The sequence below is a fragment of the Eucyclogobius newberryi genome, unplaced genomic scaffold (genome assembly GCF_026437365.1).
Source record: "Eucyclogobius newberryi isolate DKJ021-1_F unplaced genomic scaffold, fEucNew1.0.hap1 SCAF_11, whole genome shotgun sequence".
Lineage (NCBI taxonomy): Eukaryota > Metazoa > Chordata > Actinopteri > Gobiiformes > Gobiidae > Eucyclogobius > Eucyclogobius newberryi.
The window spans coordinates 24,391,185-24,410,290 of NW_027315735.1; the positions used below are offsets into that span (position 1 = coordinate 24,391,185).

The window sequence follows — 19,106 nt, forward strand, 5'->3', positions numbered from 1 at the left end:
TCTTTTAACCCCTGTGATTTAGAACCTTGCTGAATCACTCGGACAAACAGGACTCTTGCGTATGTGCAGATGTGCTGGCTGTGTTTGGTCAGCTGAGAGCGCTGGAGCGAGGAGGCGCGTCGTGCTGCGCTGTCCATGCGTCCAGTCTCGTGCTTGTTCTGTTTAATGTGGAGTGTCAGTATCAGCCTGAATCAAAGTATGGAGTAACTAAAGGGCAGTTACAGGTGTTTTACTGCTTTTTAAATGTTCAACCCCTTATTAGAGATACTTTTATGGATAAAGTACTCTATCAAGCCTTTACCACAGAATTAAGTAGAAGAAATTATTGAGGTAATGACAAAGATAGTTCTTGAAGTTGTTGTTTTGGTTATGAAGAGTTATAAATCCATCTTGATTTTTTGTCCGTCCAAAAAAGTTTAAATAGCTTTTAGTAATTATTGAATTAACATAAACTATACAAACTTTGATTTTGTGTCATTTAACACAATTCATATTCAAATTTCTATATGTATTATTTTTCAAAGTTTTGCATAATTTCAAACATTAATAAAACAACAAGAGAAGAAAAAGTGGACCAGAGAGAGCAGAAAAAAAAAATCAACAAAAGCAGACATCCGATAGGTGGGAAAATAAAATACATTTCATCCTCCAAAGTCTGACCGCTGCTCAAAGCCACATGTTTTTTACTGATAGAGGATCAACTGACTCTCAATTCAAAAACCTTTCTCAAAGACAATCTCACTTGACTCAATCTCGATCTGTCAATCTTTCGATTAATTGCCCAGCGCTACCTCTTCATCTCTCATTTAAAAAAACAAATTCCAATCAAAATGTATTTTTACATGTGTGCTTTACAGACATTAAAAGTACATTCAAATCACAACAGAATTAATTATAAGCATAAATAATCCCATTCAAATTCAAATGTATTTTAAAATGCAGATCAAATTCCCTAAAACACAACCTAAAAAACACATTTCTTAAGCAACATACAGACACAGTTTCTACAATTAAGAAACATACTGTTGTGAAGACTAATTTAATTGCTTCCAAGCCTTTCAAATGTTCCAGCGCTCTGAATGGAAGTCTGCAGTGAGAGCAGAATTTGTGTACTTAATTAAGCGAAGGAGGCGGGTTAGAAAAGTCAAAAGGGGGGGTGTCTGTCGCCCCTCTCCCCTTCTTCTGCCCTGGCCGGTCTCCGTGGTCACACACACGCACACACACACACACAAACACACACCACATTGACACAGACAAGGGCTCTGTCCTGCTATGGCTGCTGCCACCACCACCAGCTCTGAGGATAACACTGATGTTTCCTCCTCCACGGCCGCACTCCAGATGCCCGAAACTAGTCCCGGACCTGAACCAGAGACAGACCCTGAGACCCCGGAGACCCAGAGCGCTGACCCAAAGGAGAGAGATGAGGAGGAAGATGGGGACGCGGACGGGACCCCAGGCACCGGACAGGACCGCGACCCCGAGTGTGTGGAGGAGAGGTTCAGGATTGACAGGAAGAAGCTGGAGCAGATGTTGTACTGTAAGTAAAGTCTTAGCGTCTCATTCGTAAGTCATTCGTTGTCAGAGATGGGTAGTTACATTACTTTAGAGTAGTTTTCTGACATGATACTTTTGCTTTTACGTGAGTGATGTTTAGCTTGAAGTAACGGTACTCTAACTTGACTAAAATTTCTGGTTCCTCTGTGAGTGTCAAAAACTTTATGTGGACAATATTAAATGATTTGAATGTTTTTTACTTTAAATATGACTTGTTATATTTGTGTCTATTCTTCACAAATACCAGAATATCTGTGTTGTTTGTCTGATTGACATTAATTCCTAAATGATAAATGAGATTTGAATCCACTTAAGACAAAGAACGTACTACACTGGCAGTAGAAGATGGTTCTTCTCTGCTGCATAAATATTCAACTTTTTTAACCAAACTATAGTCTTAATTCTATTTAAATCATTTAAATCAGTATGAATGTCTCTTGATGGTGTCTATTGCCTATTTGGGCTTCACATTGTGACGTTTGCGCTGGGCTGACATATTTAAATCTTTATTATTTCTGAGGGAGACCTGAGGCTGAGTTACGACAAATTTGGTTTAAAAAAAAGTGTGATGTAACACAACACGAACACAGAGAAAACAAGAAACATAAAACAGTACAAAGACATCCCAAACAAAGTGACGCTGTACTTAAATCCTCACACTTGTATTTAGGCAAACAAAGTATCTGAACATCACAAAGCAGTAGTGATAGTACAGGCCACTTCACCACTAATTGAATATCACACTATTTATTTTACTTTGAAAAAAACATTACGAATGGAAAATGATTGTCAAAATTCACTGCACACCTGCCAAACACCCGTAGAGATACATTCTGAATAAGCAAACAAAGGAGCAAGAGTGAAACAACTACAGTAATTATCCTCTTCATTGGTTTAACATTAGACTAACACAACACAATCCCGATCCCTCTTCACTTTCACACTGTAATTTACTTTGGAGTGCTGCTTCCACCACTGCTCCGTCCCGTCACCCTGCAGTAACACATCAGCAAAACTTTACCACAAACAAACTGCGGTTTCATTTGACGTTTCCTTATTGTATTCACCAGTTTTGTGTTTTTAAATGTTTGTCAAGTGGGAGGTCTTTGCGTCGCTACATGCCATTGATGATATTAGCTGTCTCCCGGCTCAGTCCTCCGCCCCCTGTTCTCCACCCCTGACTGTTGTCCCGTTCATTCTTCAGGACTGTCCCGTGTAACCCGGGGCGATGCACGGGGCGAGGGGTATTTGGGGGGCTTCACTCTCGGCCCCAGTAAATGTCACAACACTCCAATGGCCTTTTAAAAGTGCCTTGTGTTCCCGGCAGCCTCTTATTCACGCTTTGAGAAAATTGAAGCCAGTCAACATTTGGTGTTGGCTTTGTACACAGGCTTTGTGTTGAACACCAGAGGGAGAAGGTGGGCCATGGTGGACCAGGCAAAATGACAAATACTACAAATACTGCAGGAATGTCAGGAAATCTAGATGTTTACATTAAACATCTTTTCTGTACATTTATTCTGTTCTGACTTTTTATTATTTATACTATTTTATTCTTACTGGGATACTGATATTTCATTTTAGCTATTTCTTCAAAAAAATAAATAATTTTCTTTAACAACAATCAACAACAACAACAACAACAATTTCCCATTAGAGATAAACAAAAGTAATTCCTTTTGTCCTTAAACTCATGATTTCCCCCTCATGAAACAAAGTGCCTACCTTCCATTAAAAACAAATAATGTGAAACAATTATTAATGTCTAAAATCCGGGACCTGCTGTTCCTCACATGTGTCTGAGTGGTTTTCTTTTGTCACCTTGTTTTTTCATCTTGTGTACTAACTTTCAAATGGATCAGTATTTAAATGACTTTGCCTTCGCAATTTTCTTTTTTGACAAAGCTCACGCGTGTCTTTCAGCTCCAAAGACAGACGCCGCAGAGACCGGAGAGGACTTTTTCGAGCGAGTGAGTTTTCCTCCCACACCCGACATTACATTTAATCGAGCAGCTCAGAACAAAAGAGAAATCACCTCTCTTCCACCTCGTCGTCGCTAATGCACCCCGGTTAAATGTAGCTTCAAACTCCTCTGTATTTTCCCGTGATTAGTGGGTTTATGGAGGGTGTTGATTGGGGCCGCAAATGCGAATCAGGCTTTGTGTTGTGATCTGCTCGGTGTCTATTTTTACCAGTCTACTGATTACTAATACAGAGCGAATAGACTGTAACTTCTTTCTCGCCCATTGTGTCTTTGTCCTCGCTCCGTTAAGGTAATGCGGGAGACAGAGACATTGGTGAAATGGCCCTCCAAACTGAAGATCGGCGCCAAGTCGAAGAAAGGTGTCAAAACTCACACAATTCAGCGCTTTTTTTTGGTTCAGATGTACATCCAATAACGCTTCACTCTGGCGCAAAATTACACCTTCAGCAACCGTGAAACCACTGCTCTATTTCCAACTAGATCCGCATGTGAAAGTCGAGGGGAAGAAAGACAACGTGTCAGAAGCGAAGAAGATGATTCTGGAAGTGCTTGAAACCAGGGTAAGGTGCATGCAAGTTAAATGAAGATGATAAAGATATTGACCTTCATCTGAATTAAAAATAACAGGTTCAACGTTAAGTGTTCATTGTAGAAATACTGTGGCATCTCATGTATATTTCTTGATCACTATAAGCATTTTCACCTCAATTACAATCACCGTATGCAACAAATTCCACATGCGGTTGTGGCAAGACCGTCATCCTGATTCTGGAGCCCAGAACTAACCCTAACCCTAACCCTAACCTTAACCCTAACCTTAACCCTAACCCTAACCTTAACCCTAACCTTAACCCTAACCTTAACCCTAACCTTAACCTTAACCCTAACCTTAACCCTAACCCTATGCAACAAATTCCACATGCGGTTGTGGCAAGACCGTCATCCTGATTCTGGAGCCCAGAACTAACCCTAACCTTAACCCTAACCTTAACCTTAACCTTAACCTTAACCTTAACCCTAACCCTAACCTTAACCCTAACCTTAACCCTAACCTTAACCTTAACCTTAACCTTAACCTTAACCCTAACCCTAACCCTAACCCTAACCCTAACCCTAACCTTAACCTTAACCTTAACCTTAACCCTAACCCTAATCCTAATCCTAACCTTAACCCTAACGCCTAAACCTTAATGTTTAAACCCGAAGAAAAAAAAAATTGTGCCAAAAGCGGGAGTCAAACTCAAAACTTTACACATGCGCGTCCGCGTCTCTAACCGCTGGGCCAACACGTTTAGTAGACTGTTTGCTGCGAGACAAAAAATCTCTCCAGAATCGGGATGACGTTCTTGCTACAACCGCATGTAAAAATTCCCCTTCAACTACACAAACCAACTGACATCCACCCTCAATTATACTGTGTTATTTATTTGTGTGGTACTGCATATGATGACAAGTCAAAAGATGACAGAAATCCGACTGTGAAGGTGAACAAGGTGACTCTAAAGATGGACGTGGCGTACACGGAGCACTCGCACGTGATCGGGAAGGGAGGAGGAAACATTAAGAAGGTCATGGAGGTCACATCTTGTCACATCCACTTCCCGGATTCAAATCGGCACAATGCGTCTGGAGAGAAAAGCAACCAGGTGACAACGTCTATTACTTTATGACGGGGCCCGACACAAAGTTTGTGCGAGTTTAAAAGCCAAATAACTTGTGTTGTTTTGTGCAGGTGTCTATTGCTGGACCCATAGACGGAGTGGAAGAAGCCCGAAAAAGGATTAGAGTAAGTGGCTTGTGTCTAATTTCCGCAAACACAACATCAAGAAGAACAACAAGATAATTTTTTCTTCTGAAAACTCAATTTTGGCGCCGCTGTCAGCGCACAGATCAATGCAGTGATTAATAGAGTTTATGGCAGAAGCGAGACAGAAGCATTTGTCAAAAACGCCACCCTGTGTCACGCCCCGTTTTCCAGATCCTCTCCGTCCTTTGAAAACTCTGTGTAAATCTTGTGTGCCAGGACCTGCAGCCGCTGGCCCTGACCTTTGACCTTCCCGTGAGTCTGGTGCCTCAGCCGCTGCCCGACGTCAGTTCCCCGCTCGTCCAGCAGGTGGTGCAGTCTCTCGGCGTCAGCGTGAGCTTCAGGGCAGTGCCTCAGACGCAGCCCGGTTTCTATGGGAGCTGCTGCACGGTGTGGGGGCTGCAGGGGAACGCGGCGCACGTCAAGGTGAGCACAAGAGGCATCACAGCTGTTTAAATGATATTTCAAAGAGTTTAACAGACGGTTCTTAAAAATATGTTGCCTGAAATTGTGAGAAACCAACTGAACTTGCCATGCAGTTTGACAAAAAACTTAAAGAATTTCAAATATTGAAAGCAGCATTATATTATTATTGCATCATAAAACAATTTTCTTTTGAACGATGATATTTGTAGGGCTGGGTGATTTGACAAAAAAATAAATAAAAATAAAAATATTGCCACACAAAATATGACTTGTTTTTGATTGACCTCTAGTTTGGATTAAATTTCCATAGGGCAATAATATTTCATGCAGATGGGAGCAGTTTAAATAATACTGTTTTGTTGTAAGAAGTTAATGGGGCTGGTCACTGTGAGAAATCATGAGATTGATTTGTGAATTGTCCTTGTAGATATTTCATGGTAATGTACAATGTTCCACCATCCGCCTTTTCAAACCGGGCAGTTCCTCTGATATAACTGTTGGAAATATGTGTTGTAAACTATGTCATATGCAGGTTTGAAATAACTAATCTGGTTCTTCCCCACATATGGGAGAATGACATCTGAAAACCTCTATTTTGACTAATTAAAATCACAATAAAATGGCCTTCAGTAGCAATTTACCGAACACAAATAATACACACTTTTAATTGGTGCCATAACACAAGCATAGAGTCAAGTTTCTTCCTCCAACTCAGCTCTAAATCGCACACTTTTACTGACAGAAGACTGTGGACCTCTCGGGTATAAATGACTCAATATCACTCAACCTTGAATAAAAATGACTTGCATAGCCACATTTATGAACAATATTCATTTGAAAAGATAAAATTATTGCCAGAAATAATGACTGTGTTGCCTACTCACTGTCACACATGAAGGTCCATTACAGTAATTCATACAAACAAACATTGTAATTTGCCCGTGTCCGTCAGAAAGCCACCTGCATCCTGATGGAGCTGCTCCTGGGGTCGGAGGTCGCGGCGGGGGTCGTGAGCACTCAGCTGGACGTGACCTCGCAGCAGCACCTCTTCCTGCTGGGACAGAATGGAGCTCACTTTCTCAGCGTCATGCACCAGACCCAGACGCAGATCATCTTGCCGGACCTGAGCGCTCCGCAGAGCCCCCCCACGCTGCTCATCCAGGGCAATCCTGACGGCGTGTGTCTCGCCCGGCAACAGCTCATGGTGAGTGCGGGGCCGACTGTGACCACATGCACCAAAATACCACTATCAGCCATGACAGAGGGAAAGTACTTTGTTACTTATTCTTAGTTTGAATACATTTACTCTTTGTACTCCTCTACATTTTTGTACTTGGACCTAAAGTGCACATGACAGGTTTTCATAGTTGCCTAAATATTACTTTTTTTTGTGAGATTATCAAAGTTATCAAAGTTTTACACCAGTCAAGTTGCATTTTGTGACAAAAATTTGAAAAATAAATGTTGAAAAATTAATGAAAAGGAATTGTTCTGTGATGTCATCAAAAAGCAACAATCCATCAAAAATACAAATACACAATCATTTAACAAAATAAAGGTGTTATCAGGTGTTATTGTTTGACAAATGATAACTATTGTACTATCATAACTATTTATATGGATTTTGGCCCTTTTTTACATTATAGTTGCTAGGTAACAGTTGTGGAATTACCACTATATCATAATATGATACTTTAACTGTATATATCACATTCTGTGGCCATAATACTGCTGCTGAATATTTAGTTTCAGTTTGACATTTGCCTGTGTGTTTGTGTGTTGATGCGTAGGACTGTCTGCCCGTCTGTTTGATGTTCGACATGCGAGAAGACGCCGAGGCAGATCCTTGTAAACTCGCTCAGATGATGCAAAACCTGGGAGTCTTCATTAGTGTCAAGCCAAAAGTCAAACAAACCAGCAAGGTATCAATTACCCAGTGTACTCCTCTGTGTGTCTGTAAAATGATGTCTTTGGCTTCTTATTGCGTTGCTATGTAGACACCTTTGAAACAGAAATGTAATCTAACACTTTGATCATTTCTCATAACACGACTGAAGTAGAGCCAGGTGACCAATGTCTGACATCAAATGTATCGTAAAATATTACACCATTTCTCAAAATCTTACAAAACACAGCTTGGCAATGTTTGAAAAATCTTCTCTTCACAAACTATCTACATGAAATAAAGTCAGATTTAGTTCTTATTAATACTATTTGAGCACTCTAGTTATCATTATAATTTAACTTAAGCCAATATCTCCAATCCCACTTTCACATTACATTAGACGTAGTTATCTTATCTTATCTGATCTATTTTGTTGTGTTTTCCAGTCAGTGGTGGTGAAAGGTTTGGAGAGAAACATTTCTAGTCTTTACGAGTCGCGGCGTCTCCTCCTCGGGCTGGATTCCTGTGAAAGTGCCAAAGAAACCCAAGTGACCCCTGACCCCTTAACGGCCGGCAGCGGTCTGACCCACTACTGGCTCAACATGTTACTACAGCAGCTGAGGGTCTCTGAGCAGGGTGAGCAATACAAATATCTGACAAATTATCTGGCAGTAACATTCAGAGTCCTGTGTTGCTAAAGTTGCTAAAATGTTGATTTGAATGGGACAGGTATGTGTTTCATGAGCTTATACACCACAATATTTTATTCTCTTTAAACATAGCACTAACACGGGAAAAAGACAAAACAATACGACACAATTGTCTTAGTTTACATAAAGGTGCACTATGTAACTTTTCTGTTGGCTGATATTGATGTAACCACATTTTATGGTTTATAACTTTTCCACCAGCTTCTTATTGCTTTACCGCAGAATAGCATTAAACTTATATATCTTCATAGAGCAGCAGACAATTCCACCTGGCCAAGTTACAGGTCAGATCTGTGGAGAGGCAACCTTTCTCACAGTGAAGTGTGTCAATTCAAGACTATAAAAACACCTGTAATTGAATAAAAGAAAGATTTATTTTTCATTCTTCAGAACATTCCAGCAATAACATCTATATCTAGGCAGAAAAGTTACTCTGTGCACCTTTAAAACAGGTTTGGGGCGGTGATTGGACTAGAAGAGCTTGTCATGTTTTGTACAGACTGGACTTCCTGCACAGAAAAGGGGAAATGACCTTTGTACTAGTGTTTTGTTCTTCACTTTCTGTCCAGTCACTGCGACAGCTCCATCCACAGAGGGCGTAGCCACTGCTAAGCTCCGCCCCGCTCCACCTCCAGGCCTCATCCCTCTATGTGAGGAGAGTCGGACCACACTGAAGGGAACAGACAGCCGTCCACTGGAGAAGGTGTTTGTAGTCATTCTTAACAATGGAAACAGCAGTGTTCACAAAATATACCAAAAAGATCCAAACTATGAAAGCCAGTTCTCTTTTATTGGGAGTAAATTTGAATATTTCTCATTGGAGACGTTGCTTTACCTGGAATGTGCCCAGTATGGCAATAAGCTTACCCATCTCCATGGAGACAGGCAGGTGACATTACGAGTCCAAGTAGCATGACAGATTTGTGGCTCGAAGTTTGAACGTATGTTTTTCAAGGTAAATGCACAGTTCATACGTTTAATCAGAATCACACAATGATTTATTGCCTTTGTCAATGAACAGAATACACAAAGTATTGCTTTGCAACATAAAACAATGAATAATAATAGCAAAATATCAAATAACATACAACATATAACAATAGCAGGTGATGGCTGAAGCAGTTGTTGTTAAGTTTAGAAACATAGAACTGCCAGTGTCGCAGTATTTTCAGTCTTTTTTGTTAAAATGAGAACGTATGAAGTTAACACAAGAATATTTCACATTATAACGAGTTAAGTTTCAACAATTTTAAAGATTTTTTTTGCTCTTTTCCATTACATTTGTCGTCAGATTCCAGAAAACGAGGCTCTTTCTGGCCAATCAGATGACGATGACCCTAAGGACACATCAGCAGACATTTGTGACTCGGGAAACACCATCAACTTAAACAGAGCAGGTTTTCTGTCTCGAAGAGGAAGCCTCCCGTCTCCTGACCCCAACAGGATTTACGGCAGAGGAAGACGCCACTCGACGGGACAGGCCCTCTCCTACAGGTGAACGCTCCGAGCACGCTAGCTTGATTTAGCCTCGGATTTATCGCCTTACACAGAGAAAACAACTCCTCTGTTTATGCTCATTTTTACTTGCCTTTCTCAACAGCTTTTATGATTTGTAGAGTTCAACTTTACCCCATCACTTGATTAATTCACAGACTTCCATAAGACACCTGCATGTGCCAGATCTGTCCACAGAGAACTGAGAAAGAGGCAAAGCACGTTGGTATCTGCTACACTTTGCTGACTCTTTTTTTTCCTTATCTTGTCGACCTCAGACAAAATGTGCATGAATTAGTGGTCCTCGTACAGTTCATCATATTTCTTTTTGCACCGGCAAGAACGACCCAAGACAAACTTTATCTTTTTATTCACTGTGTTGTCGTTTTGTCTTGGCTGCAGCAGATTACTGAACAGTGCAGAAGAGGGGGGCCGATGGAACAGCCTGAGGGGAGACCGCGCTGACTCACCCAGATCTGAGGTGAGACAACACCCCTTTTCAACTGAGAACTTGAGCATATGATTGTGCTGATTGGCAGTGTGGGAGTTATGTATATCTTGGCTTTGATTGTACAAGCTCGAAAGTGAATTTGAAGAAGCAGAAAAAAAACTGTACATTGACATAAACTGGAAGGAAGATCATTTTATGCATTTATTCTAGTGTTTTCTAAGTGCAATTTGATATGTAACCTTAGTTTGTTGTGATCATTGTAGTGATGTAGCTGTAAGCACAATACAGTGCGAGGTTATTGCAGTATATTCAGCAGTTGTAACAGTAGAAAGTAGCAGTTCACATTGTTTTGGTACAGTTACTTTCATTTGGTAACATCCAGAATACATGTATTGTCTTAAAATCAAAGTACAGTATTCATTGTGATATTTGATTACATATTACAGGCTCCAAACTGCATGGAACAACATGTTGAGAGCATTTGTGATTTTTCTCCTTCTTGCTGTATACATTTTATATTTAATCCTATTGTTTTATGACACACATATTATTTCGTGAGTCCTTATTTTTGCATAGTCTATATTTTTCTTACTGTTATTACATTATTTATTGGACTTTAACGCTGAAGCAAGTTCCAGCTTTTGTTCACTGACAATAGCAAGTCAACCTGGAGACACTGGAGCATTAGAAAAGCTTTATTGCATGATTAAGTTTTCTGGCGCTCAGTCGACATGAGCGCTGAGCCTTTAGGAGACTTTTGGACACTGAGGGTGGTGGAGAAGGGCCAGGAGGATGAGGAGGATGCTCGGGGTGCAGATGGGGGCTGTGTGAGAGGGGTTTGAATAAGGCGAGTGTGTTAAGCGGAGGGCGTGACCTGCAGCTGCACCGGTGAGAAGATAAGGCCGTGAGTGATGATGAAGCCTCCAGAAGTCTTCCAGGCTTGAATTTTCACCTCAGTTAAAACTATTCTGATCCTCAAATGAGTGATACATGAATGCAGAACAAACAAACAAGCAACATAAAGCTCTTTCGGTTCTTACACTATAATATAATGCAGTGAAATGTAAAAGTATTCCAAGTATTCAGAATACAGTGCTCTGATTGGACCATGAAGCAGACTAAGATTCATGCATAATTAAATGTGTCTGGAGGTGTAACTAAATACATTTCAAAGTATTCTCTGAACACACAACATTTCAAAGTATTCTCTGACGTGAACGGCCGTGAGCTGGGCCAATGCTGAACCCATGGATTACTTCATTGTCAGGATGCATACAGTGCGTGTAATTCATGGTAAATATGTATAGAAATACGTGTGTTTGCATGTGGTTTGTTCCGTGTCATTTGAGCAAGTGCTGCATTGAATGTTAATGTGTCTGTTGCAATAGGAGAAGAGTGTGGCTCCTGCTGTGTCTCCTCATTGCTCCTTCGTTTCCTCCCAAACACTCTTATACATTAATTACCTGTGTTTTTCTGTTTACTCTGTGTGTAGGATTTTGACTATGAGAAGAAGAAGCTGCTGGCAACCAGGGGTGAGTTGTCCTAAATGTTTTATCTCCCCGTATTAAGCCAATTTCCTGCTGCAGGGCCCAGAGGACTGAGGCAGCATCACATCAGTACTTTATCTACATTGGACTCTGGCCTCTAGAGTTTTGTGTTCACTAAGATAACATAAACCCATTCAGCTGCACGGACTATAACTTTAAAATGGATTTCCTGCAGGCTCTAGTGAGCAGCGGTTTACATCGATTTGGTATAGGTGCACCAAATGATGCGACTCGCACACATTAAACTCTACATTTTCACTGTGGCTATTCATATTTCAGGAAAAAAAAAAAAAAACACAAAACATGTACATTAACATTAGATAGAAATGTGTTTTTAGTTGGAACTAAAGGTGGGCAATATATTGAAATGTGGATAATAATATTGTGAATGTTGTTTTGAAGATATGCAAATACTGAGAGGTACTGAGTGTATTGTGTTATGACATTTTTTTAATTGAAAATGTACTTTAAAAAATGCTACAAAAAGAGCTGTTTGAAAAGAAAATGGAAAAAATAAGAGGATGTTCCTACACTTTTGTGATTCATTTTACAGACATTTCACATTTGTCTGATAATTAAACCTCAACTAATACGTTAAATGGCTGATTATCGTTATTAGAATATTCATTTTTGTCACTCATGGCCACTCTTAGTTTGCAGTAAACTTCAGGTTGTATTTGTGGTTGGAGTAAAACTTTTGAGCCGCGCCACATTTTGGAAAAACTAAAATTGAACATACACTTTGTTCAATTTAACAAATTAGTTTTGGTATTATGCCGATGATGGAGAGACCTGTAATTTCATAAAAGAGGTTTTGCGTGAACTTATTTTTGCCAAAACAACTGATGAAGTGGGCTATTACGGTCCAGGCGGTGCCAGAGTTATAACAGAGTGGCGTTGGCACTTGCTCTGGCTCCACGCGCGTAAACACTGAGCGACTCACACAACCACGCCTCATTCATCACTTTGAATGAGCGATACCGGGATGATTCGCAGCCAAATGCTAGTATATTCCCTCAGTGTTGTTTTATGAGATTATGAATTAGCAGTTTGAATGGGCCATCTGCCTCACAGCCATTACAACCCCCGTATGCCAGCGTATGAGCGGGACGCACAGCACAAGTGTACAGCCAATGTCTGTCTTCCAGTGATAGCTGCTGTGCTTTCTCGTGTCTGGTGCTGGTTTTGAATGTTTCCTCTGATCCAACTCAGGCTAGAAGTCACTTGTTTGTCGTTCGGTTCGAGGTTTATTACTGTGGCGTGCTCACGAGAGGAGATGAAGAGATGTTAGTCATTCATTATTTAACAGCAAATGTTTCGGGCCGTCGCAGGAATGCTGAAAACCTGCCGAGCATTTTTATGACGCTTGGAGTTGAGAGCGTTGTAACTTTTGTTTGTTTTGGTGCAGATTTGAGGGCCATAGGTTTAAAGGTGCCATGACATGCTTTTTTCACGTTTCGTAGTCTATCCTAAGTGTATAATTGATAATAATAAGGGTTCTGCAACACCCTTAACATAATAGTTAAGAAATATCACCCAGACCTTGGACCCCCTCACCAACCCGGAAATGCAAACGGCTTGGTTTGATATTCGCCCCCACCCTTGCGAAGAGCGATCTGGCTCCCCCGCCCAACCCGTGACGTAGTCTCAGAGCGCGTGTGTGCCCCGCCCACCCGTGACGTAGTGTGTCCCCCACAGCTGTCTGCTCCGCGCTGCGCCGCTCTGCGCGAGTGAGTGAGAAACGATAGAACTTCAGATCAACATTACTTTGAGACTCAATAAATCTGGTGTTTATTCTACAGCGTGCGCAGAACAGATATATATATATATATATATATATATATATATATATATAAGTCTTATGTCCATCGCGCTCTTATTTCCTGGTTTTTCGGTATCGGATAGAACTTCTCTCCGTTTATTTTCCCGGTTGCTGCATCAACTGCCACATAAACCTTCACCATTGTGATAATAGTAAAGAGTGCGATATCATGAATGAAGTTTTGGGCCTCTTTGAGCCGTGTTTCGTTGTAAATCATAGCAGAAAAACTCTGTGCGTGCTTGCCCTTATGACGCGGTCTTGCCCCACCGCCCGTCAGTTTGGGGATTCCAGGAAAGGAGATAGTCTGTAATCTAGCTAAACACTGCGGGAATCAATCAAAAAAACACTCTGGGTACATATATGAAGCACAAATAGCAATGTAAGAAGGTTAAAAGCTCTGAAAAGTCGATTTTGCATGTTATGGGACCTTTAACATTACAAAATAGTTTTACACTGAAGTGGCTCCGACAGACACAAACAAGCCTTTTGGACAAGATATACTGTAAACTGGCATGACACGGGCACTGCAAAGCAAAACAAACAACTTATATTGATGTAATACATTTACCGGTGTAACACACTTCATGTTTAGGACTGTGATCCAGAGCAGGGCACAGGGCTGACCCTGATGCCCGATCCTGACACAGTGCACCGCTAGAGGAAATGTCGTTGTGTCCTTAGGCAAGACACTTCACACACACTGCCTTGGAAAGTGCTTTGAATGCCTGGAAGGTGGAAAAGCACTATATAAATACACTGTAATGATAATAATGACAATGGCTACTCCAGAGGTTTTGGCCTCATTCTACGACTCTTGACACTTCTTATAGTTTAATCATCTAGTAGTTTTCAAGTACTTGAAAACATTCCTTGTGTTTATGTTGCACCATATCACCAAAGCAAGTTCCTAGTTTGCTTTTTTCATTGAAAATGGATATGTCTGATTGTGATTGTGATTTCCTGTACAATGTCAGCTTCTCTGAGGGTTTTAATGTGATTGTCTTACTTTTACTTCTAACATCTAACTGTTCAAAACCTCCTTATTTGAACTTTCCGTTCACATAAATCAGAATACACAGACTATAATAAATAGAAAACAAATGTGCCTAGAGCTTGTGGATCGTTAGCTCTTAATATGAGACATTATAACATTCCTAATGTTTTTAATCTTATGCTGCAAATTGAGACGTGTTAAGAAATATTGAACACGTAATAAACAGGTTCAACATTTATGAATTATCAGTTGGCAGCTTTCTTATAAGATTGGCGTCTGGGCTCATCTGAAAGTCTAAAATCACGACATTCTCAGAAGTGAATTCGACTCACCGCTCATTACTTTTGTTAGCACTTCTTAGAGACTCGCTCGTTGCCTCTCAAGTTTTCCTCCGCTCATATTTGGACGGTGTTCACAGCCATGCAGAAGAAGCCTGTGGTGACTGAAGTGCGGACTCCCACCGACACTTGGAGTGGCCTGGGTTTTTCAAAGTCGATGCCAGCCGAAGCCATCAAAGAGCTGCGTCACATCAGCCGGCGCAGCTACAAGCCCTACCTGAGCGCCAACCAGCAGGTAATGACAATCACGCTCACAGCGGCGCCGAGGCCTTTGCATCTCCCACTGAACTTTCTATTTGAATTGTTTTTATTTGTCGCCCCGCAGTAAAAAGTGTGCTCCCCGTTGTGGCCAAATAGCATAGTCTGGTTTAGTGCGACTGCCCTCTAACCGCGTGAAACGTTTATCTCACTGTGTGGTAAGCGTTGCCAATTTGTAGGCTCAATTACCCAGTGGCTGATACCGCTGCGGTCAACACAGCTATTTGTGTTTTACCTAACAGAGACTTTTAAAACCCTGGCTCTGTGAGGGAGCGGTAAACAAACGTGGCCTTAATAAAAGCGGGAAACGTTGGTGTAACTTCAGTTTTCTTTAAAGGCAAAAGCAGCTCGGTGTATTGAACATAGTTAATGGGCTGGTTCCTGCCATTATAGATCCACCACTGAAGAGAAAAGTGAAAAAAAAAGAGAAAAAACTGTTTCAAGCCCAATTCTGTCTGTCAGATTGTAGGACATGACACAAGAACACAGCAGCCGTTTAAGAATGAACTGAAATACAAAATTAAACTACAAAATTAGAAATAAGTGGAATAAAGAAGTCAAACAAAGGAAAGGGGAATGACTAAAACAACAAAATAGTCAAGTAAATCTAGTATAACAACTGTGTGCGTACAAACAAAACACAAACTTCCTCAACTGTGTCGTCTCTCTTAGTCTCAGATCATTTGCAAATCAGTTTTTGGACCCGTTTGGCTCATTTCTAGGTGATGTTGTCGTTTTATAGATCACAAACTTAACGTGAAAATTTAGCGACAGTTTTGTTCGTGCGCCTGCTTTATGAATACAACCCAGCACCTGGTAAAGTCCACTAAAACTGAGCATCTGCGCTTTTTAGTGTGATTTCAATGATTTATTTTCCCTTGACTTTAAATAAAACCATGACTGGCTGCGTGGACTTTTAGTAGTGCAGACAGTGGTATTAAAACGCCCTTTTAAAGTGTCAGATGCGAGGTGGCGGACAAGCCCCTCATGCCACAGTAATAACCCGCATTAAACTTTAAAAGCTCTGTTTCTATCCAGCCGTGGGCCGTGCAGATGAGCAAAGTGTGCAACGGCAGCGAGTCTGAGAACTGGAGGGAGAGGCGGGGCTCGTCCTCCTCCTCCTCGTCTCCCTCTTCTCCCCCCTCCACCCTCGCCTCCTCCTCCTCCGCCTTCCCCATGTTCACCTCCTCCGGGAGCAGAGGCTGGAGCGACAAGACCCGTGAGTCCAGCAGCATTTTCACGTTCCGCTGTTCATTGCTGTTTTTTTATCTGTACAATACACTGTGAGGTAATAGGTTAGAATCTAAAGGGAGGGACTGTAAAGTTAACTGAAGGAGCACAGTGAGGTGAACACTTAAACTTTAGTGGTATTTAACGAATATACCGTATTTTCCAGAGTATAAGTCGCCAAAAAATGCATAATAGAGAAGAAAAAAGCATATATAAGTCGCACTGGAGAATGAAATGCGGTTGCAGTGTGAAAGAAAGTGTGAAAATAACAAATAATATCACATATAAGTCGCTCCGTAGTGTAGTATATGTATATAAGAATAAATATAAGTATAAGTCGCATCCCGGCCAAAACTATGAAAAAAGGTGCGACTTATAGTCCAGAAAATACGGTAGTCACAATATAACATGATTGAATGTTTATCACGATTAGAGGCCGGATCCAAAAACTGTGAACGCTTCTTTTATTCCCCTTGTCTCATTCCTTGTGTCCAGCTTTATGAAACTGAACGTTCTGAATGACAAAATGAAGTTAATGTGGAAAAACAATCAAACAAACAGCCGGTTAAAAAAGTATTTTACATTTTGAGGTTTTATTTGGACTGTAGATTGAATTAAAAACAATAAAATATCTTCTAAAATGGGCACAATTATATTCACGGCTCGGTGGCAGTGATAAACAACAATTCATTGAACAAATAACCTTGACATTCCAATAACAACAATACAAAATATACCAAGAACATCAGAATCATCTTTAACATCTGATCCATTATAACATTTACAAGCCACTCTGACAAAGTGTAAGGCCCAAACATACAATCTAATACTTGATCCACACTTACACATGTTAATATTTTCCCGCCCACATAAATTCATCGGGTTAGAACTGTGTCGGGGAACGTTTCTAACCAAAATACCACCGTAGAGTCTCATCCCATCGCACAGTATTGTCTCCTCACTCGTCGCTCTCGCCCCGTGCAGCCAACAGCTTCTCCTGCAGCAGTAGTTACTTCGAGGGAGTGTGCTCTTCGCGGCGGGCGTCGACCTGCAGCCAGAGGAGCCCCTCGCCTCAGACGTCCGACGACCTGCCAGAGCTGCTCAGCCAGCTGGGCCTGCTCAAGTACATCAACGTGTTTGAGGAGCAGGAGGTGAAGTCCTTTAATGCTCTCAGTGCGGAGTGTGCGTGGGTTTTCTTTAGCTTTTATTTAGTTCTAATTTTCGCTCTTTTTTCACAAACAATAAGATTACATGGGGTGCTTCGTGGCCTAGTGGTTTGCACTCAGTGGTGGGTTCAATCCCCGCTGAATCTTTGAAGGGTTTACACTGGCTCTTTCACACTCTTTACTGTTTGTTCTTCTTGTGATCCAAGTTGTTCCTGGTGGTAAATGAATGTATGTGAGATTGAAGTATTAGTATTGTTAGTTTATGCTTTAGTTTTGCCCCCAACAAATGTGATATTCTTTAAGCTCGTTGCCCAAAAGGAGGTTCTAGTACAGTTCTCGGCTTGCTTTATTTCATGTAAACGTCGGTATTTACACAAAGACTGTTTCATTGTTTGATTTCCTAACTCTCTGTGTCCTTCAGATCGATTACCAGACTTTTCTGACGCTCTCCGACGATGACCTGAAGGAAGTGGGCGTCTGCACCTTCGGAGCCCGGCGCAAAATGCTGCTGGCCATTTCAGGTGACCACCCAGCACGGTCCAGTCACAGCCCGTCTCTGTGCGTCCTTCCGACTATAACCAAGTGACGACGCTTTGCAGACCTCAACAGGAGCAAGAGGAGGCTGTCGGACGAGTCCAGCGTGAGATCGGGATACCTGGAGGGTGGCGCCAGCGGGCGGCTCCCACGAGTCACGGATCTGGACGCCGCCGCGCAGAGCAACCGCTGGTGATGCCCAGTAACTCCAGAAGAGTTCAAGTGCCTTTGACTACAGCTGTGCCAAAGCTCGAGACAAGGAGGTCCTCTGAGTCAAACCTCTGATACACAAACAGGTTTATTTTGTATTATTCTTTGTATTTTGGCCTAACTGAAGTCCATATTAACACCTCTTTTATGCAACTGTAAATAGAGATCTAGACTTTTTTTTAAATGTGCGCTTTTTTAAGACTGTGAGCAATAAAACTCTTGTCTTCACAGTTTGTTTTATTTGCGGCGGGACGACCACAAGGGGGCACTGATGTCACACACGCCTTAGAAACCAGTCATTTGTCCTGCATAATGGATAAGGTGTTTCTGAGCATGTCACATACGTGCAGCACATCAGCGCATGCACTGTGAGAAAAGAGAGAAACCACATTACGCGTAAACAGGTAGATGCATTGCCTCTGCCGGTGGTGGTGACACTTCGCCTAATGTCGCCCGGGTCTCGGCTGACTGCTCCGGTGAAAGTTTCAATTTAATTTATCAGAAAGGCTTTAGCGCAGCTGCTGCTTGGGCTCGTGGTCTGTTTCCTGTTTAATTTATTTCACAAGAGAGAACTACAACTACCAATTTAGCCCTATCGCTGCGGAGCCCGCCGAGGGGAGTCCATTTACAAGCCCGTGAGCCCCCTTGAGACGAGCGGATTTGGAAGAAGAGGGGTGTCGGTGCGGTAGATCCCGC

General features: G+C 41.6%; 1 protein-coding gene across 2 annotated transcripts; it reads left to right on the plus strand.

Annotated features, from left to right (window-relative positions):
- The first annotated feature begins 1,182 nt into the window (after positions 1-1,182).
- bicc2 (bicaudal C homolog 2) lies at positions 1,183-18,582 on the plus strand. 2 transcript variants are annotated; one of them, XM_072439631.1, is made up of 19 exons: positions 1,183-1,540; positions 3,481-3,527; positions 3,831-3,900; positions 4,022-4,101; positions 5,026-5,187; positions 5,274-5,327; positions 5,565-5,771; positions 6,724-6,975; positions 7,562-7,693; positions 8,103-8,292; positions 8,936-9,069; positions 9,658-9,860; positions 10,263-10,341; positions 11,804-11,843; positions 15,093-15,247; positions 16,309-16,489; positions 17,485-17,651; positions 18,088-18,187; positions 18,266-18,582. In XM_072439631.1, exons 1-19 carry the CDS (start codon positions 1,273-1,275, stop codon positions 18,394-18,396), a joined length of 2,652 nt encoding a protein of 883 aa, XP_072295732.1. In that variant the 5' UTR covers positions 1,183-1,272; the 3' UTR covers positions 18,397-18,582. The 2 variants fall into 2 exon arrangements, with proteins under 2 accessions (XP_072295732.1, XP_072295733.1); XM_072439632.1 differs by having other exon boundaries at positions 10,266-10,341.
- Positions 18,583-19,106: the final 524 nt, after the last annotated feature.